General features: G+C 32.8%; 1 protein-coding gene across 1 annotated transcript; it reads left to right on the top strand.

The window, feature by feature from the left end:
* The first annotated feature begins 15,656 nt into the window (after nucleotides 1–15,656).
* Nucleotides 15,657–18,360, top strand: LOC142644627 (uncharacterized). Its single transcript, XM_075819206.1, has 5 exons — nucleotides 15,657–16,012; nucleotides 16,112–16,180; nucleotides 16,973–17,061; nucleotides 17,428–17,630; nucleotides 18,120–18,360. Exons 1-5 carry the CDS (start codon nucleotides 15,807–15,809, stop codon nucleotides 18,201–18,203), a joined length of 651 nt encoding a protein of 216 aa, XP_075675321.1. The 5' UTR covers nucleotides 15,657–15,806; the 3' UTR covers nucleotides 18,204–18,360.
* Nucleotides 18,361–22,918: the final 4,558 nt, after the last annotated feature.

The raw sequence follows: 22,918 nt of genomic DNA, 5'->3' as shown, positions 1-22,918 counted from the left end.
ACGAACAATTCGAGAGCTTGGAGATTACATCCGGACAAAAGATCCTTCTGTTATGTTCTTGGCCAAAACATGGACAGATGATGCTAGGCTCGATATTGCACTACGGAATTTTGATTTCAATAATAGGTGGTCAGTACCAAGTGAGACTCAAGGGGGCGGTTTGGTGCTTTTGTGGAAGGATTCAATCAATTTAATTGTAGTCGACTCCTCCAAATACTTCATTGATGCCTTTATCGACAGGCATACAAAACAAGCTTGGTGTTTCACCGGCTTTTATGGAGAACCAATAACATGGAGGAGGCATGAGGCATGGTCAAAGCTCAGTGCATTGAATACATACCCAACTATCCCATGGCTTTGTGCGGGTGACTTTAATGAGATTACTAGGCAAGATGAGAAAATTGGTGGAGCACCAAGGAATCATAATTAGATGCAATTGTTTAGAAATACCATCAATGAGTGTGGTTTCATGGACCTGGGGTTCATCGGTCCAAGATTTACATGGAGCAAGAATTTTACAAATGGCCAATCTATTTGGGAGCAGCTTGATCGAGGTTTAGCCACAAACTCATGGTTCTTGAGATTTCTAGGAACTCGGATCCATCACCTTCCTTGTTTGTCATCTGATCACTGTCCATTACTAATAAACCCACCAGGTATTGATCTGCCTTCTCAGAAAAAAGTTTTTCACTTTGAAAAAATGTGGCTCTCTAATAGCAGGTGTGGGGAAGTTGTGGAGGCAGCATGGTATTCATGTGTTGATAATGATTTGGATAGAGCTGTGATAACAAGGTGAAGCAATGTGAGAAAGATTTGACGTGGTGGAACCATAACATTTTTGGCAATGTCAAAAGGGAGCTTGATAAAAAGAAAAAACAATTAAGGGAGGAGGAAGAATTGGCTATTATAAAGGGGGATAATACTCAGGTAAGGACCTTGAAGGGGGAGATAAACACTTTGTTGAACCAAGAAACAAGAATGTGGAAGCAAAGGGCTCGGATCCAATGGTTGAGCAAGGGGGATGGCAACACCAAGTATTTTCACACACGGGCATCTCATCGTTTCAGGAAAAATAGCTTGCTTGGTATATATGATTCGACCAATGTTTGGACAGAGAATGTGGAGAACATTACAACCATTATCACAGGTTACTACCAAGAGCTTTTCACCACTATTAATCCGGACCTATCCTCCTCAATACTTGATCAGATTCCTTTTGTCGTCACAGCAAGTATGAACAGCCAATTAAATGAACAATTTAGTGCCTCTGAATTTGCTGATGCCTTGAAACAAATGGGACCTTTGAAAGCTTCCGGACCTGATGGAATGCCTCATTTGTTCTTTCAGCACTATTGGCCAATGGTGGAAGGTGATATAACACAATTTGTGCTAGCTTGGCTGAACTCAGGTACTTTACCTCATCGTTTAAACCACACCCACATCACACTTATTCCTAAGAAAAAAAGCCCAAAATACGTGATAGATTATCACCCCATTAGCCTATGTAATGTCTTTTACAAATTATTTTCCAAAGTCTTAGCCAATAGATTAAAAAAATTGCTCCCTTCAATAATCACTGAACACCAATCTTCCTTTGTCAAAGACCGTCTTATAACAGATAATATTTTGATTGCTTTTGAAACATTACATTGTATGAAAAATTATAAAGCTGGATCCTTTGGTTACATGGCCTTGAAACTGGACGTGAGCAAAGCTTATGATCGAGTTGAATGGAATTTTTTGGAGAAATTGATGATGAGGATGGGCTTTAATGAAAGATGGGTGGGTCTGATTATGACTTGTGTAAAAACTATGACTTACTTAGTGTTAGTTAATGGTGAACCTAAAGGGCTTATTACTCCGTCAAGAGGTATTAGACAAGGGGACCCCCTCTCCCCCTTCCTATTTCTTCTTTGCACGGAGGGGTTACATGGTCTTATCAAACAAGATGCAAATAATGGTGATATTACTAGCTTTGAACTTTGTAGAAGAGGACCTAAACTCACTCACCTATTTTTTTGCAAATGACAGTCTTTTGTTTTGTAGAGCAACCCCTAGGGAGTGTCACAAGCGGGAAGAGAGGTTTTGATAAAGTCGGTAATTCAAGCAATGCCTACCTATGCAATAGGGTGTTTCAAACTACCAATTTTCAAACTACCCATTGGGTTGTTGTGTAATGAGATCGAAGTTTTGATAAGAAGGTTTTGTTGGGGGCAACGTGGAGATTCATGGAAAATACATTGGCTTAAGTGGGATGATATGACAAAATCCAAGATGGTTGGGGGATTGGGCTTTCGTAATTTAGCCCTCAACAATGACTCACTTTTAGCTAAGCAAGCATGGAGGTTATTACATGAGAAAAATTCACTCTTTTACAAAGTTTTCAAGGCCAGGTTCTTTCCAAATTGCTCTCTCATGGAAGCTAAGGAATCAAGTGGAGGATCATATGCGTGGAAGAGTATTCTCTATGGTAGGGATGTGATTGAGAAAGGTGTAAGATGGAGAATAGGTGATGACTGCTCGGTTAAGATTTGGCAGCACCATTGGCTGTCAATCAAACATCCAACCCGAATTTCCTCACCCCTTGAGTCTATGGAAAATGCAACAGTGGATTTGTTGATAGATGCTGATACACGGTCTTGAAATTCAAGTGTCATTGATGGTTTATTGGCCCCAAATGAAGCTGCCTTGGTAAAAAGAATTCCTTTGGCTCGGTTGGCTTGTGCAGATGAGATGTACTGGCCATTCACTCAGCATGGGAACTACAACTGCAAATCTGGGTATCGTTTTCTCAAGGAATTACATGATGGTCCTCCTCCAAATGATGTACAACCCGATACAAGCTTCTGGAAAAAGGTTTGGATGCTGAAGGTTCCAAATAAAATCAAGAATTTTGTATGGAGTGCTTGCAAAGACTCCATTCCAACCAAAGTTAATCTGAGACGATGCTCCCTTCCCATTCCCACGCTATGTGATCGATGCTCGGTTGAGGAAGATACAGGTCTACATGCATTATGGTCATGTACAGAATTGGATCAAGTGTGGTTAGGGTTAACAGTTCGGGGTTAGCGAAATAGGAATGGTTTTGCAGATTTCCATGAATTGCTCTCATGGATCCTTGACAACCATGGTCAGCCTGAAATCTTTGCGATGACTGCTTGGACAATATGGCACCAGCTCAATCAGATTCGACACAATTCGCCAAGCTGCAGAACGGATCAGATAGCACAAGTAGCATTGGAAAAACTAAATGAGTTTATTTCCATTCTTTCACGGCTAATGTTTTCTCGTCCACAACCCAAGGCAGCATGGAAACCACCACCAAGGGGCATCTTCAAACTGAATTTCGATGGAGCTGTTTTTCAGTTAGAGAACAAGAGTGGAGTCGGTGTGGCTATTCGGGATTGCAGAGGGCAGATGATAGCGTCATTATCACAGGTTCTGCCCCAAGCCTATGATGCTATGGAGATAGAGGCAATAGCAGCACATTGTGCCTTGGGGTTTGGTCAAGAGGTTGGAATAAGTGAAGCTGTGTTGGAGGGTGATTGTCAAGTTGTCATGCAAGCCTTAAAGGAAGAAGGGCGTAACTTAGCATCAGTGAGACCCCTTATCCTTGATGCTCTTAGTCAGTTAGGCTCCTATACTAAATTACTTTACTCTCATACTAAGAGAGAAGGTAATAAACTTGCCCATAGTTTAGCCCGGCATGCTATTAATGTTAATGACTATGTAGTGTGGATGGAGGATGTTTGACCACCTTTATTTTCATTGTACCAGGTTGATTTAGCCAAACTTTCGTTAAGACAATAAAATTTCAGGCTTCCTTCTCAAAAAAAAAATTATGTGGTAGTTGATATGCACTAATTGTATTTAATGTCACATCAGTTTGTAAGTTTCATATAGTAAAACTTGTAGTACCTTTAGCATTTTTTTTTTAAATTTACTTTTTGGGCCCAATGTGTCGTGAGTGGTCCAAACCATCTGATCCAACTACGCTGAGCCCATAAATACGGTAGGACACTGGTCAGACACGACCATTCTTGCAGTAAGATATGGTGCAATTGAGGATTTGGGCCAAAATAAGTACAATTATGACAATGGGATTGTGGTGGATAAAAATGACTATTTCAGAAAATAAAAATATTATACAGGGGGAAAAAATTGCTGTTACATTTTTTTTTTAGGAGAAATGGTTGATACATATACTAGTGAGAGGGTCATCTCCATGGAAGCTAAATGGAGGGTTGGGGATGGAAAATAGTTATCTTCCCAGGGATAATGGTGGTAGGGTAATTTCGCTCTATGTAGCACAGGTATAGACTATAGACACAAACTGGTGTACAACATGATATGAGACATAATGACATGACATTTTTTGAAAATCTAGGATACAGTATGTCGTGAATACAAAAATTAATTAATTAATGTGTTTTAATTATAAGGTTGAAAAAATAATTTTTAAAAATAAATCAAGCTGTATTTTTACTGTTTACTATTTACTATTTTTTCTTGTTTTATTATTTTTTTCACTCCTTGAAAGATTTTAAAAAATAGAAAAGTAGAACACTAGAACCTAACTGCCTACTTGTGTTGTTTCTTGGTTTCTTCGATGTTTACTCCATAAAAGAACACCAACAGCCAAAACAACCGGCATCAAAAATTAAAAACCTCTTCTTTTTGTTCCCCGGAAAGTAAGAATTCAAAAAAAAAAACAAAAAAAAAAAAACAAAACAAAACAAGAACACCCACAACCTTAACAATCCGACAAAGAGAGAGAGATCTAAAGGCCAATCTTGTGCATAAAGTGAGGAGGAAGCAATAGATTTGCACCGAAGAGCTTCGATTTGTACCTAGAGCAGCTCCAATCTACTCGAATGAGCTTCAGTTTGTGCTAATCTATCTTTTTTGAGTAGTTGGAGTGGAAATCCAACGAGATCTAAGGCAGAAAATTTCTCTCCAAACTTCTCGTATAACTTTATGTTGGATATGACTTTTGAAACTCTAACCGTTGAATTAGAGGTTCTTATTATATTATCCATACTTACAAAATTTCAAAAATATCAAAGATTAATAGCTATGTTATCATTGACATGTTTAAATGTTAAGTTTTTGTAGCAAATAATTCCGCATAAAAAAATAAATTTTTTGATCGAATAGTAAATAATATCCGATTTGAACGAAATTTGAGAAGCGTAGTAAAAAGATAAAGAACATGTAATTTAATGATTATATTTTTAAAATTTACATTCAATAAAAAGATATAGAAAAAGTTTAGAGAGTTTCTCTACAATCTAGTTCAGAGAGAAATCTTGTCCATCTAAGTAGTTGATTTTTTTTTTTTTTTTTTTTTTTTTTCCCTATAAAAAAAAAAAAAAAAAAAAAAAGTAGTTGATTTTTATTTTTATTTTTTTCCATTTCTCCTATTCTCAAAATTTTTTTTTTTTTTTGGGTGTCCGTATCTTGACTATATCCAGACCGTGTCCAAGCCAGGTCCCAATTAAAAAGTTAATTTTTTTCCTTTCTCAACACGTACTAAACACAAACGTGCGTGTGTCAATGCGGTAGCCGAGTTTGACATGTGTCAGACACAGGTACGGCGTCGTTTTTGGCATGCCTTGCTTCACAAATTTCACCCCCTTCCCCATTTTTCTAATGATGCTTAGGTTGCAACTCTTACTCATGATGATTTGGGTTGGTAGAACTTTCACCTTGTAGATCATGAGGAAAGCCATAGAGACTCTGCTTCGGGGTCCAATATTGAGGTAGTACTAAAAAGTTTCTGGTCTAGTATCTGAAAACTTAAAAAAGTTACGGGGAAGATTTATGCTCTTTGCCTAGAAGGCTTGTTCTGATGATTTGCAACAAATGTTAATCTGAATAGGAGGAAAATTCTGCTTAAAGCCATATGTCATTTGTGTTCAAAAGCCCCAAAATCTACCATGCATGCTCTTTTTGGAACTATGAACCCGTTTGGTATCAAGATTTCTTTTGGGTTGATTGGGCAAAAGTGTCACTTTTTTCCTTTGCTTATTAACAGTGCTGGTTGGAAGTAAACCTCAAGCCTTTGAGTTATTTGCTGTTACGACCGGTTCTTATGGAATTATAGGAATAAAAGCCGGTTGAATGAACTAGTTGTACCATTGGATAAAGTGGTACAATTTTATTTAATTATTAACTTAAGTAAAAATCATATGAATAAATATTTTAGTTTGCAAAATCCTAGGTTTAGAACTATAAAGGTAATTTTATGAATTTAATTCATATTAGTAAATTCTTTGTGTTTTGTATATATAATATGGTTGGTAATATTGAAGTTTTCAACATGAAAAAAAAAAAAAAAAAAAAAACCCTAAATACTAAGAAACCTAAACACCGTAGAATAGGTTCAAGAAGTTTAATTGTGGTTGTATGATTATGGATTGAATAAATCTAATTCAAAACTGAAACAGATGAATCACTAGTTGATAGGTAAACTAGAACACTCCTAGTTAGTCCCTAAGGAGAGTTTGTAAGACAATTTGAGAGCAGAACAAAAATAAAAAATGCAAATACTGAGAAACCTAAACACCATAAAATAGGTTCAGTTTAAATGGGGTTCTATGACTATGGATAGAATAAATCCAATTCAAAATTGAAGCAAAATGAGTTGCTGGTCAATAATTATGTTTCTTATGGATATAACATAACAAACATTAGGATTGGTGAAGTTGAAGATAATTTTCAATAAAATAGTTATGTTGCTAAATATATATTTACTTATAAGTATGTTTAAGTCTAACATGGTTATATGCTTGTACATATGTTTATCATACCTTCATAATGTGCAGGTATCGCAATATCAATTGTATTAATCATTTTGGTATGGTAAAGGAAAAAAATTATATTAGGCTTATATATTAATTCATTGTAGATATATATAAAAAAATCTTTGTACTTACTATTATTATATAAGTTAAAGATTTTTTTTTTTTTAAAGAACAATATTGTTATTGAAATTCTCTTTTTGGCATCTCATAGACTGGGTTGGGTGATCAATTTGATCGAAACAGTACATGACCTGATCAAAACCAATGTAACCCGATGGGTTTTAAGCAACCCGTGTGACCCAGGTGAGTTGTATTAACTTGCCAAGTTTGTGAATTGTGTAACATTACATTAATTGGTCCACTTTATTGACTCTTTTATTATTTAAATGTATGATAATATGGTAATTTAAACAAGAGTTTGAGATTTTCCTCTTTATTTATTTAATATACGTAATTTTAAAACATGTAACAAGATTTTATTTAGCAAAACCTTTATTGCAATCTTGAATGATAATTGCGAGTTTAATTTAGGCATATGCTTTTTTTTTATTTACATATTCAGGTTATGATTTCTTAAACTTAATTTTATATGTATTTTTTTTAAAATTTTATTTGACCCTATGGTTTGACCAATGCTCACTAGTTGAACCAGTGACCCAGCTCATAAACCGGGTCAATATTCAGTCCAGGTTTAATAACTATGATATACTACTATTTAAAAGACTTCCCTTCTTTGGACTAGATATTTTTTTGTTCCAAAATACCCTTACAGCTTACGCTTAAGTAAAGACAAAACTAAATGATAATCTAGTAAAAAAAATACATTTATAAAATATTTCCTTTAAGATATGACCACTTTTTTGTTGGTTTTTTCTAAACAGATATCTAACATTGCTTGCCATCCACTTTTTACTACTTATCAAATTTTTTTTATAAGAAATTTTTTTTCTTATCCACATACTTTTTCAATGTATTTTTTTTACACTACTTATCAGTTATCAAAAAATCGTTTCCACTTCAATAAATAAATAAATAAATAAATAACTTTTCCACATAAAAAAAATTTTAAAAAAAAAAATTCTTCAGTCCCACTCCTACATATTCAAACTAAATGGTTTTAGTTTCAAACACTTCCCACATCCCACGTTTACCACTTCCAATCTCACTTTTATTTTATTATATATATATATATATATTAAAAAATAACCTTTTCTTCTTTATCTTACTATCATTATATAATCACACACTATCTCTATTTATATATATTTCACCTGTCCCTTTTTCAATTTCTTTCCATAGACTTTTGGATTTCAAAATTTTTTTGCCCACTTCATTATCATTTCCAATTTCAAAAAGGTTTAGCTCAAAAAAAGAAATTTCAAAAAGGTTGTTTCCTTTGACATTGTTAAAATTATTAATTTATTAGTTTGTGTATTTTTGTTTTCATAGTTTTTTACTAATCTCACCCATTTTTTAATTTCTTATTCTTTATCTCTTTCCCAAGTCTCTTTTCCAGCTTATATCTACAATTCCTTTGATTTCCACAATTTTTTCTTTATTTCATCACTATCTTTCTTTTCAAACAAGTAAGTTTCATTTGACATTGTTGAAATTATTATTTGTAGGTTGCATTTTTTTCATTTCATAATTGTTTTTCTAATATTACTCCTTTTTGATATGGCCATAGTCAAAGAGACAGAGAAGCAACAGAAGCGAGAAGATTATCATTTGAGTATACTTAGATTAGCGAGGGACGTCACCTATTTGGCTAGCTTCATTGTTTTGATATTCTCTATAGCAAAAATCAACACCTATATCTTTCCAGATTTGCCACAAATCATATAGTAAATTTCTCATTAAAAATAAAAGTAAAAATCCTAAATGATGTATTATTATAATTTTTTTTTTAGGGAGGGGGTGTTTCTTTTTTTCTTTTTTGTTTTCTATTTGTATAATATTGACTTTATAAAAATTCAAGTCGTACATCATTGCTGCTTTCTTTTCATGCCGTTTTTTTTTTTTTCCCCTATTTTTCACTTAGCTTTGTTTCGGAAATTTGTTGTAGTGATCATTGGCCTTTTTGAGGTTGTAGCTTTGAGTTTGAGTTTAGTTGATTATGTATCGAAAAACTAACTTTATTTTTTTTTTTTTTGAATTTATAAAATCTTACTTAATATTTAGTTTCGTAGAGGTATTATTAAGGGTATTAGCCTTCTAAAGGGGTGGGTAATTTATTTGACGGCTTTAACACTTTAGCTGCTTATTTGTATCAAAGATTAAAATTGGAATATACTTGCGGACATTTTTTGTGTAATTTGTGTGTATCATCTTACCTAGTTTGTAAATAGCGGCAATTTGATTTTAAATATGTACTAAAAATATGATGTGAAGCATTGTGTTTCCATTTAAAGTACAAAACACCTAGGTGTACGAGGTTGTGGGTGTGTAAAGAGATTTTGCAATGCATAAAATTGTTAATATGTACATTGTACAATTGTCACACATCTATGTTAATTGATACAGGTTTGAGTTCAAGAAGCATTCAAATTGAGTAATGTTTTTAAAACTTTTTTTTTAATGATATAAATAAATTAATACTTGTCTAATCACACGCGCTTTGTGCATGTGGTGATACTCTTTTTTGGGTTTAGTGTCAAGTCCAATCTTCTGTCTCACTTTTCCTGCTCCACTCTTTTTTGGGTTTACTATTAATTAATAACCGTAGCATTAATAAGTCAATAATGATAGTATTTAATTAATTAGGTGAATACGTGACAAGTTTTTATTGGTGAAGTATAGAGTGGAGCAGAAAAAATAGAACAGAAGATTTGGACTCATTAGTGTCATAATTTTTCATTTATCTCAATTTGATGTTTACATAATTATCTACAAATATTGCACTTTTGTGGATTGCTAATAGTGCTAATACAACTAAGAGTGTCAAAGGCTAGCTTTAAAAAATGAATACTAAATTATCATTGAAACCACATAATTTCATTAATAATTTGTATTCATTATAATTAAAGATTATTATACTTTTCAGTCACAAAAAGTCCTAAAGGTGTGGTGAGAAAATTATTGGTTAAAACATCATTTTAGCCTCTATATTTTAGGATTATAGTCAATTTAGTCTCTACTATTTTCAATTTGCACTCAATTTGGTCCTTATCGTTAAATCACTAATGAAAAATGTCAATGTGGCAAACGGTTTGCACAATTGGCATGCATAATATTAAAATGTTAAATAAAATGCTGAGGTGTCTAAATTTTAGTGGCTGATGTAGTGACGTCAGCGCTTAGATGGCCAAAAATAAAAAAATAAAAAAACAGAAGCCACACCAACTTTTAAGTACATATTTTTCTTTTTTTTACCGATCTTTTTTCCTTTTCTTTATTTCTTCTTTTAATATTCTTACAATTGTTTTATCCATTTAGAATTACATTTTAATTTTCTCAATATTAGTTTTTAATTTCTTGCTAACCAAACAAAGTTTCATTCCAATTCAGTTCTTGCAATTTCTTGATAACCAAAGAATAATCTAGTCCAACAATTCCGGAACAACACATATCACATTATTTCTAACTTTCAATTTGGCTTTCAATTACTGGGAATCTTATGCAGTCGATCAACAAAGATAAAATTAATTCCATAAATTTCAGCCAAAATCCCAAATGAAAACTAAACCCCAAACCCAGATTCCCCATAACCATTCATCCAGCACTACAGACCCACCACGGAGCCCGATCCATGGCCACGAATCGACCGTGACTCCTTTAACCCAGATCTCTTCGTCTCAAGCTCTACCCGTAAGAACCCAACCCCATGTCGCTGCCGCTTTGTCAAGTGTTAATGATAGACTGGTGGAAGAACATAGCTGACAAAATGGAGTAACGAGATGTGTGTGATTTGGAAATTTAAAGAGAGGTGGAGATGAAGATGAGTGGTTTGGTGGATTTGGGTAAGGTTTGGGGTCTAGTTTAAATTTGGGATTTGGGTTGTATGGCCATGAATAACAGATAACAAAAGATTAGAGAGAGAGAGAGAGATGAAAGCTTAGAGATTTTTTTGGATAACCAAACGACAGCTTGGAGATGAGCTTGGGCAAAAATAAGAAGAAGCCAGCTGCCAGCACAAACGTGTCCTTCTTGTGATATTATGTGGCTTTTTTTTTCTTTTTCTTTTTTGCCATCTAAATGCTGATTTGGCCACATCAACCACTAAAATTTAGACACATAAGTATCTAATTTAATATTTTAATATTAATGATGGCAATTGTGCAAACCGTTTGTCACTTAGACATTTTTCGTTTAGTAAGTTAACTGTAGGAACCAAACTGACTATAAGTTGATAATAGCAGGGACTAAATTGACTGCTATCAAAATATATGGACTAAATTGAATGTGAACCCAAAATGTAGGAACTAAAATAGTGTTTTCGCCAAAATTATTTCACCCACAAATGCATAATACTTATCACACCGTATGTGCTAAGTTTTTTTGTGATTGTCTCCATCGCCATCTTGGTCTTCATGACCTTCCCGCTTTCACACTTCATACCCTTCATATTTATGATACTCGGTTCCAAAAAAAAAAAAAGAAGACAAAAAAGAGATTTTTTTTAGGGGCAACTCAGTAATTTTGATAGTGAGGTTAGCAAAATATATATACCTTACATCAAAAACACTAGCCACCGTTAATTAAAATAAAATAAACAAACACACACTTGTGATTGGGTGTGGCTTGTGTCCAGTGGAAGTTTCCACTGGACACGTTGGATGGTAGACACGTGTCCACTCTTGGACACGTGTCCGAATCCGGACGTGTCCAGTGGAAATTTCCACTGGACAAAAGCCTTACCCCTTGTGGTTTATACATTAGAAGTGAAAGTCTTATAGATTAGAAAGGCTAGGGAGAAGGCTACGTGGGTTTATAAAACAAAAAACAAAAAAAGGCTTGATTTTCTATTTGTTTAAGAAGTAGAATTAATATTGGTCAAACTTTACTACTTTAGGGTGTGGGTGGAAATATTGTACAATTAGAGATAAAATTTTAGAGGAAAGTTTTCAGTCCTTATAAGCGTGTAAGGTGAGTAACCTTTCTTCTAATTGGTTTTATTTTGCTTATACCATTTATTTTAATTACTGAATATTGTCTTATAATTGTTTTCAATTTTATTTTAACTGTTTTAGTTAAATTGATTTAAAGTAAAGAATAACAAATCATCATAAATATATTTAATAACTATATATATGATTTTATATATTTATTTGAATGAGATATATTTTTGTTTAAACTATGATTTGATATATATATATATATATATATATATATATATATATATATATATATATATATATAAAATTTTGGACAATTTGACTATGTTTTGACTCTAATACCCACCCGATGGGGGTTATTCATTAGTACCAAAACTAGTTCTATTTGGAGCATCACGAGTATATCATATTTTTGGACCCAGCTAATGAGGGGATATACATTAACATGGAACTAGTTTCATCTAAATCTGATGCCCAGTCATGAGAATATAGCGTGACCATAGTCATAAAATATTGTTAAGAATATGAATTATATTTGAATATATGAACTATTTTAAGTCTATGAAACTTCTTATGTTTATTTTGAAACTCATAGTATATTACAATTTTTTATACATGTTAAGCATATGTTTGGGTAACGCTGAACGCGTCCAGCGTTCAGCGTTTCCCCTTCTTCTTTTTTTTTTTTTCACTGCCCGCATCTGTCCTTTAGGAGACAAAAGTCACTGTGCGTGAACAGTGCACGCACTATTCATGTACTGTGTGTGCACTGTTCACATACTTTTCAGCAATTTTTTAATTAAAAGTGGGTCTCACTGTATTATTTACCCATTTAAAAATTATTTTGCTATAATGTTTTCAGTTTTCAGTTTTCAGCTGTATCCAAACGGACCCTAAATATTTGATCCTATGTAAAATGTATTATTTTGTCAATGTATATATGCTTGTCTCAACTAGTTAGGATTTGGTTTCTTATTGAGTTGTCAGCTTACCCCTCTTTTCCCCTCCAGTTTTAGATTGTGAAGAATAGCAAGTTTTGAGAGTTTTGCTGTTGTGTTGTGAGCAGGGAAAGAAGCTTAGTGATTTAAGGATTAGATGGTCTTATAATAGTCTTATATCTATTGGCCAATGGGCATTATGGACATAAGGTTTGGATTTTTTTTTTTTTTTTTTCCTTTTGAATTATTGGGATCTATTCATAAAGAAATTGTTGAGATATTTTGGATTTATTTGGTGTGATTTTTGAGGATAAATTTTAGTTGCTAAGAAAGCGTGCTTACTTTATAAGTGTGCAGTCGTTATCATGTACCTAGCTTTTGCTTGGGTTTGGGGCATAACAATTTAATGGTATCAGAACTCTAGGTTTGATTTGTAGGGATTCTCACAAGTCTAATTATTGAATGATAGTTAGGGTATGTCCTATTCAGAATGTGGAGTGCTTGATTATTATTAGAGAATTAGAAATTGCAGAACAATTTAGGGGGTTAAGGTTTGATGTTGGAGCTATGATTCCTCGATTTTAGTTTATATGGAGTTAAGAAATTTTCAAAAAATTCGTAGTGCGAAGGAAAATCAATTTATGGTTATTATAGTTCAAGTTATATTATATGTTATGGATATAAATTTTGAGGGCATTTAAAGAATTCATTTATAATATTGGTGGATTTCTTTGGATTTTGATGTTAGGGACTGACTTTCTTTTGATCAAATCATTGTATTTGTTATTGTTGACCTACATGGATTACCATTGCCTAATTTATGAGTGAGGCAGTTCTTAAATGTTTTTAAGACATGTTCTGTTACATTTCTTTTCTATGGACCTGGAAGATTGTTTAATATCCTTGGTAATAAGTATTGATGCCAGAAATATAATTATTTGATCTTAATTGATAAGAGTTAATGGATTGACGCAATAGAACATGAAGTGTGTAGGAAGCAATGTTTGTGGTATTATAAATTTGGATGAGTGAACCATATTTTGACTGGATATTGATAGATTTGGGTGGCAAGAGGGTTTATTTTGAAAGACTATTACAATTTGAATTATAGTCAATTGTGGTATCTTTTGTTTTATATTGGCAGATAGTTAATTATTATAAAGTTGCATTATACTCTAAGTTCTAGGCTGCTGGGATAATATTATCTGCAAGGTGAAAAAAAAAGAGGGGGGGGGGGTGGAGATATTTCATGGAATTCCATCCTAGCTAATTTACACTTATAGATTATGATTTCATAATAAGCAACACATTTATGAGGAACTCAACTCTTCAATGAGTTCAAACCAAGCATTATCTAGAGGTTAAAGGTGAATAAAATTTTGCTTAATCTTGAAGATAATTTATAAGATTAGATAGGCATTCTATGACAAACACTATATCAATGCTCAATTGATTTTTATGGAGACTTTGGAAATTTCTATTTTACCATTTTGAGGATGGAAAAGTCTACGAATCTATTGTGAAATAGTTTTGAACTTATATTTAAGTAGAGTAATATACCACTAGGTGGGATGTCAAAGCATAATGATTTACGTTGAACTTTGATCATGTGGATTTTCCTTCATCATAATTTTGGAGGCTCCATCACTGCTTAGAATTATTGGAGGTTATTTATTGAAAAAATATCATTTTTAATGGGCTTACTTGAACATGTAGGCTCTAAAAATTTTATTCGCTATGGAGGTAGTTTGTAGAGCAGTTGGGTCAGAGTGATAGGTATCTGAAAAGAGTTCAAAAACTATGACCAAATTTCTTAATGCGGTTAGGCATCAGTGTTCTTTGGCTTGGTATCGAGTTCCAAACAAAGGGTGCGGCAAGGTTAACACCCTAGCAATTGACAAGTGACCGCATAAAAAAAATGCTCCGACACAAAGCATTCTTTTGTTGGAAAGTGGAAGAGAAAGAACACAGAGAACATGAATTATTTATTTGCGTCTCTTTGGAAGTGTTCTATATTGTCACGCACCATCTCTCACAAACAAAAATATTGATAAGACTGGCAGTCTGGCACAGTGGTGTTTGATACAAAAACTAATTAATCATCTAACACTAATGTTTAGTGTCATATTTATAGACACAATCTTTGTCAAAAGTTGTAACCCATTACTAACAATCAAACATATTTATTAACTGTTTCTCAAAACAAAACAAAAAAAAAAACATATTTATTAAGTCACATCATTCAACTAATTGTTACAACACTTTGATATGGGCTGAACCAGACCCACTAGAGACATTTCATTGGGTTCAACTCGGCCCAATACTTTTAACACCTTATTTTCTCATGGACATACCGACATAGACGATACAAGCTTTGTGCCCAATACAAATACTCTGTTTTTATCTCTTTTCTATATAACATTTGTTATGAATCATTAAAACAGTAATATCAGTGGAGTCATATTAAAACATGTAGTAACTTGTTATTTATAATTTGGTGTAAATATATTGTAAACACAATATTACTCCGTACATTTTGCTTGAAGCAAAATGAATACCACCAACACCAAGCAACCAAAAGAGTGTTCTCTTTTTTTTCTTTTCTTTTTTTCTTTTTCTTTTTTTGAGGAAAGAAAAAGGGATCTTTGAAGCTCCTGAAAAAGCACGAAGTTTTTACTTGCAAGGAACACAAGTGACAGGTTAGCCTTATATTAGGTACAAACCTTTAGCTTGGAGTGACAAAACATGCTAAATTGGCGTTATCCCTTAGCGTGATAGAATATTCTTTCCAAGCACTCTGTTAGTCCCGCAAGCACTCCCTCACGCGAACCCCTTTGGAAAACTATAATATTACTATTTACTAATCTTTATCCTCCTCAGTCACAATTTGAAACATAATATATAAATATGCATTCTTCTGTTGATTGAAATTTCATTGTGCTTGATTTCTTCAACAAGGGTTACATATAGTCGTCATATTCAGAGATAAGAAAGCAAAACCGTTCGATATGTCCAGAACAGGTTCAGGGCTTTCCTGCAAGTTGCGAAGCATTCTTGAAACAATTCACCGTGACAGGTCTTGCTCCGGCTATATATCTCAGGGACACCGGCAGGTTTTTTCTGTACATAAGCTTGGAAATGGTTATGGAATGAACGAAGGGTCAAAGTTTTTCAGCACCAATAGCAAATCGTGGAAAAAACATGATGCTAATACGTAATCTTCTCTTGCTTGATCATTCATTCATCTTTCTCCAAATAATCTTCAGGTTTTTCAAGAATAATTTTTTAATAGTTTCTTTGCTTTTAATTTTAGGGTCAATCAAGAAAAGGGCAAAGTTCAAACACCTGCACCAACCCCTCCAAAGTTCAACCTCCCTTCTTGGTATGTATTCTCGTTAATATTTGTTTTTTAAGGAATTATAAAAAGGTGATAAATTATTCAATACTTCTAGACCAATATTTCTTCCTCTCGATCACCTTGGATGCACGGACATAGACACGTGTACGGATACGGGTACGATACGGGGACAACAATTTTTGAGAAATTATAACATAATACGGCAAATTGGACACTATTAGGACACGGATATTACACGGGTACGACACAGATACGGCACTCTAAATGAAGTGTCCGCGCATCCTAGTCAATCACATGATAATAAGTCCTGTTAATTAAATTTACAACTAAACCTACCATTTATATGAGATAAGAGAGTATTAATTGTTGCCCGAGTATTTGAATAATTTGTTTAAAAAATGTGGGGGATTCAAAGATATTAATATAGAAACTTTAGAGTTTTTTTTTTTGGTGCCTGTACGCTGAATTCAACTTTCTAACTTGTTCCTATATTAATAATCTAATAGAAGTCGTACAAACTATCCCGAGAGAGAGAGAGAGAGTCGTGCCATATAACAATGTGGTATATAGGAATTATTCCAGAATTATCCCATAGTGGAATAGCATATGATTCTTAGGAAAACTGGAAAATCAGGAGGTTCCATTAGTTTAATTAGATATTGTTTCTCAAAAAAAAAAAGTTTAATTAGATATTAATGATACACGTTAGAAAATTTTGGAAATATTTATAGAATTTGGTTAGTATGATCAGCATTTCGCATGAGGGTGGGGCAGTGTCATCATGTGGGCAAACTGATGAATTACCAAACCATACAGGGCAAAATGGATATTGGGCTCTAGCTTTGCTTTTTCGCTACCATTGTGGAACTGGAAGCAGGATTGGAGGAAACTACAAAGGATCGAAGGTACTTTCAGCTGTGCAATTTTTCAAACTTGAATTTTCTATCAAGCTTTCTTATGTTATGTCTCTTAATCTGCTTAATTAGAATTTAGAAAATAAATAAACATACTTGTAAATTGTAACTATTCTTTTTGGATTCACAACAAATTCCGATATTGGCATGATCAAACTTGGGAATAGAATTATTTCCCAAATTAAGGGTATAATTGGGAAAAAAATGAACTTAAAGCAAAACACAGCTACAAACTTGGCCTAGAAGAGTAAAAAGTAAAAACACTTCTACTTCTATCTATAAGGTAATACAAAAAATATAGTATCATTTATTACTAAAAGGTTTTAATTCATTTATGGAATTATTTGGATGTTATAGGAGAGGCAGAAATAGTGGCTAAAGAGATTGAAATTGTAGCGGAGGTAGTAGAAAAGGTGGGCACTGTGGCAGAGAAGGTATCAGCAAAAGCTGCAGATAAGCTTCCTGAAAATGGTAATCTGAAGAAAGCAGCTTTGTTGGTTGAACGTATTTCAAAAGAGGTTGTCCACGACGCTCAACTAACAGAAGATTTTATCCACAAGGTATTGCAATATAAAAGTACTCCCTTTGAACCATTGTTAATTCGCAAGGCATTGCGTTCATTTGCTGATACCTTCTCTTCCTTCACTTTATTAGTATTTTTCTTCATTGACCAAGCATCAGTTCTTGGCAATATACATAATCATTCACTATCAAAACAACACAATTTTGTTTGATTCAACATAGTGCATGAAAACATCACCCGAGGAGGGCATGATACCCTCGTGGCTCATCACTTTGTGAGTATGAGGTTATGGATTTCGAATAATGGTACATCCCATCTAGTACTGGGGTGGTCCTGCATTGAACACACCTACAAATCCCCTTTCTATGATTCCAAAAAAACTGTATATATTAAAACAATTTTAAAGCATTACTTAGGCATCTCCCAAGGATGTGCAAACATCATAAACATGCATTACGCGAGTAGTGCATACATGTATTTCCATAGTGTATAGGTATTGAATGATTTTTGTTTGATCAAAACATAGGTGGATACATTGAAGGAAGACGTGGAGACTCTGGTTGAACCCGTTATTGATCATATTGCGAAGCAAGAATCCAAAGCGAAGTAATGTTAGAATTTGTGCCTCCGTAAAACTTCATGTTACCTTGTAATGTATATGTAACACTCCCAAACAAAGAAAAGCACCATATGTAAATAAAAACTAATAGAGGAGTAAACGTATTTTGAATTTTTTCTCTAAAAAAAAAAGCGTATTTTGAATTGTTCCTATTGGGGGACCACAATTTGATGTTAGAAAAATTGGTTTCGCATCTCATACAAAACCCACAGTAGATGCAACACAAGGATCTACTTCATTCATGAGAGATAACATGTAACCTTGAATTCTAGAATAAAGAATAGAAAGTGTACCTTAGTGCAGTAAAATTCAAAAATAAAACTTAAGAATACCTTCAATCTTCAACCCAATTCTACATAGTACCCAAGATGAGTGATCTCTCAATCAGTTCTTACGTACATTAATTTTCCTTTGGAAAAGTGAATTCCAAAAAAACTTGTAGAGAAAAACTGCTTTCTCTTCTTTTAATCATATGTACGTTTTAACTACTTTGGCAGTTACTTTATTTAATAACTCTTATTAAATAAAAACTAATTATCTAATTGTGTTAATCTTTTGGGCTAGCCCAATTGGGTTTAAGTGTGCGGCTTGGGATGAGACCAAATGGACTAATAAGGCTCTAACTCCAATAGGCTTTAGACTTATCTGTTAACTCTTGACAAGCCCAAAGTTATCACTAATTATATAATAAGTATCACTATAGAAATATAATTACACTCTAGGCCTTATTGATAAATTATATTCCAAGCCTCTAATATAATATCATTTGACTCCATGAAATATCTATAGTGAACAAAGTCATAATTAATTTTCACTTTGTAAACAACTATTTTATTCCTTTAGTTATTCATATTTATGAAATCTAATTTCATAAAATATGAAATTTAGTAACATTTTACTAAAGTGGTCGGCCCTGAATAACCAATTCCCATTTAACTTATCTCAATGTGATAGTTTGTATCTCTATAGAAAGAGATTATGAATTCCATCATGAGAATATGTGTTCTCTCAACACTAGGTGTAATTACCCAACATACTGAGGTTTTGACCGTTAAACTAGATCTCACTCTTGATATATCAAAGTAACCTACATTTCACGATCAGGTTCACTATCCTCTCAGGATTAAGAGTCTATGTAATTAAAAGTCTTGAGATTAATTATTCATGTGACAGTTTTTAATTGAATAATTAATCTCACAGCGGTCCAATTCTTACACACTTAAGACATATCAACACATCAGTTAGAAGTCTTCACTTCCATGATCAAGATAAATCATCTTAATTAATGTGTTATACTCTTTGTAGATGAAACACCCAATTTCATCATCAACTACGAACTATATTTTGAGTTTACAAAGAATTTGTGATTTATATTTTCTGTAACTAAATCATATAAATCACATACAATGCATCTCAATGACTATGATAATGTCTCATTAGTTCATTTATAAATAGTTTCAAATAATTAAACAATTTAATTATTTATAACATGCCAAAAAATTGGATTTTAGGGCACAAGCCCTAACATTTGACTCCCTAAAACCATTCTAAAAACAAGCTCATGTGGTATGATGTCGAAGGCCATAAAAAATTTGAGTGTGTCTTCCTCATCACCAATTGGTTTTGAGGTGGAATGACACGGTTCCGGTCTGACAAACTATATTAGAACCAAGGTCATGAGTTCGAGTTACTAGAGGGTCATTGTAAGGGAGGGATTATTGGGGGGTACCACAATTTGACTTCCTACAACCATTCTAAAAATAGACCCGCGTAATGTGATGTCGAATGCCATAAAATATTTGAGTGTGTCTTCCTCATTACCAATTGGTTTTAAGGTGGAATGGCACAACTAACGATTCGACAAATGGTATTGTTTTTTTGTTTGTTTAGACCCCTTGAAAATAGATTAGTTTAGCCTAATTAATTAACCAAGTAATTATTTAGGTTAATTATTCAGTTCTAGGTTAAACACATACAATCATATCATATAGTGTGGAAAAATAAAGTAAACAACTATATGATTACCCAAAAAAACCAATGAAATCAACCATTTCAGAGTAAAAACCTGGGGAGGATTTAACCTAACTATCTTCAAGGTAAACAAATCAACTATGATAGAATGGAAGATTACAATAGATTTAAACCCTAAATCTAAAGCTACCTCAAGTAGAACTTACTAACATGGCCATATGCAGCTTAGATTCCACAAATTCTTCTATCTTAGATTTGCTTAATACAATCTCCCCATTTGTGACTTTGAGAATTCACTCAAATGTTTCAGATCACCATCAGTAGTAGATCTTTATGTAGCAACTTGTTTTCTCTAGTTCTTGATTATAGATCTCATTCTGATAGAGGCTTGTAGAGTTAAAAAGTACAAAAACCTCTCAAATCTCACAGAAGTAACTCACAAGTCTTTCAAGGGCCTCTAAAACGTAATTAGGGTTTTCCTTTTATACCTTATAGTGTTGGACTGAAATCCTAAACATTTTTGTGGGCTTGGGCCTAATTTAAATTCTGCAGAATTAACTTATATGTGATTTTCGATCGGCCGAGTGTAATTTTCGATCGGTCGAGCTTCATAGAACTTGAACTCTCCTTTTTGCAGCTTAAATGTTCTTGAATTTTGATTTGTACAATCTTGAGCAATGCCTAACACCTAATCTAGACATGATTTTGTTCTCAGTTTGCCAGCAGACACAAAATAAGAATCTAAATATTTAATCCTAAATACTTCAAACCTAACAGTTCCCGTTAGAAAAGATTGTAATCATTCTAAGAGAAATTGTTTAGTATTTCAAAACCAATGCTTCTTCCATTTATAAGAGAAACATGCACAATATTTTCATAACATTTTCATAACAAATTCTAAGTGGAAGGTTGTTACTACCTATTATGGGTTGACAAAAAACTTTTAAGTTGTGTATTCAAATTATAACCAATAGTAACTTACCACTTAAGATTTATTATAAAAATACTGTAAAAACGATATGGACGTAGTACTTCTCATTAACTAATGTATAAGAGCATTCACATCAAGAATGCTATAATGCTATAATTTTTGACACTCAACTACAGTCTGATCTCATTTTTGACAACTTACTGTAGCTAAAATTTTATAATAAAAACTATTGTTTTATTTCTTCTCTCTTCTTTTCCTTTAAAAAATAATTTTCTTTTCTCTCTCTTTCTTCTCTTCCCTGTTCAGTCTCGTTTGTCTCTCTTTCTTCTCTCTTCAATCCCATTTTTCTCTTCTTCTTTTTTTCTTCTCTTCTCATCGGGGGATCGTGGATCGTTGTCTTCAAATCTACGTGGTGGTGGATCGTGGACCATTCACTCTCCTTTTTCTGTGTTTCGATGGTCTATCTTGTGGGTTGACTTCACAAGCTGGGTGGTCAGCGTTCTTGGTGTTGGTGGTTTTGGGTCTGTTGGGGTTGAGATTGGCATTTTTGGGTTGGCCTGGGTTGAGATCAACGTTTTTGGGTTGGTTGTGGTGAGGTATTGGAGTTTAGGAAGATTTGTGGGCTGTTGTTTAAATTTGGGTTGGAGTTGGATGTATTTATTGGCAATACTTTGGCCAGGGTTGAAACGTATCGTGAGTCTTTTTTCTTTTTTTTTTTTGTATCGTGTATCTTATCATATCGTATATTGTAACACTTAAAAAATAACACTTAATAAAATTTATATTTAAAAAATATAGATGTACATATAAAATATATATATATATATATTCATTATAAATTCGAAATATATTCAACTAATAACTAATTTAATCATTATTTATGTAATAGTATTTAACAAAGAAAACTTAATAAATCAACGTAAAATATGTTTATAAAATACACATTCAAAATTATTGAATTCAAAAGTGATTATATATGACATATAAGATAATATAATAATTTTTTTTTTCATTATCTTGCCAGATAAACTGCATTCAATGTCAATGTTATCATCATTTTTATCAACTTGCAAAATTATTTCTTTCATCGTGACTTTTTACATCAACATCAACATTTCCTACCTCTTATTGTTCTTTATTTTAATAATTTTTTCTTTATATTTCTAATTGACATTCTAGGCTTCTAGCTTCTTAGAATTATAACAATAATAACTTATATTGTTATTTAATACCTTATTAATACCATAGAAAATAAATTTACAAATATTAAAGTGGCGTGTCAAGTGTATAGTTCAAATTATTTAGGGGGAAAAACCTTATGGATACACACCTATGTATTATTCAATTTATGAACATTTTTGATAAACCCTTACGATACCAAACTTTTTGTACACAATATGATACATATGGTACAATACGTATCACATATTGTACTATACTGACAACTATGGTCTTACCTAAATGAGTAAGGCGGTTATCTTAGTTTTTTATATGGGTATTATGAATGGGTCACTTGGCACCCATTTTTTTATAAATAAATTCAATTAAATTAAATTGGACACATTGAACAAAGTTAAACTACAATTGAAAACTAATTTAAATTTAATTTGTTCTTCGACTTTCATATAAATATATGATGGTTTTAAGATTCATCTAATCAAATCTATATATAATAATAATAATAATAATAATAATAATAATAATAATAATAATAATAATAATAATAGTAACAATAATAATAATAAGTAAAGTTGAGCGAAACTCAAATTAGAATTCCAAATTAGAGTTCCCAATTTTGTGTCAT

This window comes from Castanea sativa, chromosome 7, assembly GCF_040712315.1.
Source record: "Castanea sativa cultivar Marrone di Chiusa Pesio chromosome 7, ASM4071231v1".
In the NCBI taxonomy this organism is placed as follows: domain Eukaryota; kingdom Viridiplantae; phylum Streptophyta; class Magnoliopsida; order Fagales; family Fagaceae; genus Castanea; species Castanea sativa.
This window is presented reverse-complemented; position numbering and strand designations above follow the sequence as displayed.

Bases quoted from the DNA above. Each gene is read 5' to 3' on its own strand.
- LOC142644627 (XM_075819206.1), top strand. From the start codon at position 15,807: ATGTCCAGAACAGGTTCAGGGCTTTCCTGCAAGTTGCGAAGCATTCTT. The intron at 16,181-16,972 runs GTATGTATTCTC...CAAACCATACAG, and splicing joins AAGTTCAACCTCCCTTCTTG to GGCAAAATGGATATTGGGCT. The intron at 17,062-17,427 runs GTACTTTCAGCT...TGGATGTTATAG, and splicing joins GAAACTACAAAGGATCGAAG to GAGAGGCAGAAATAGTGGCT.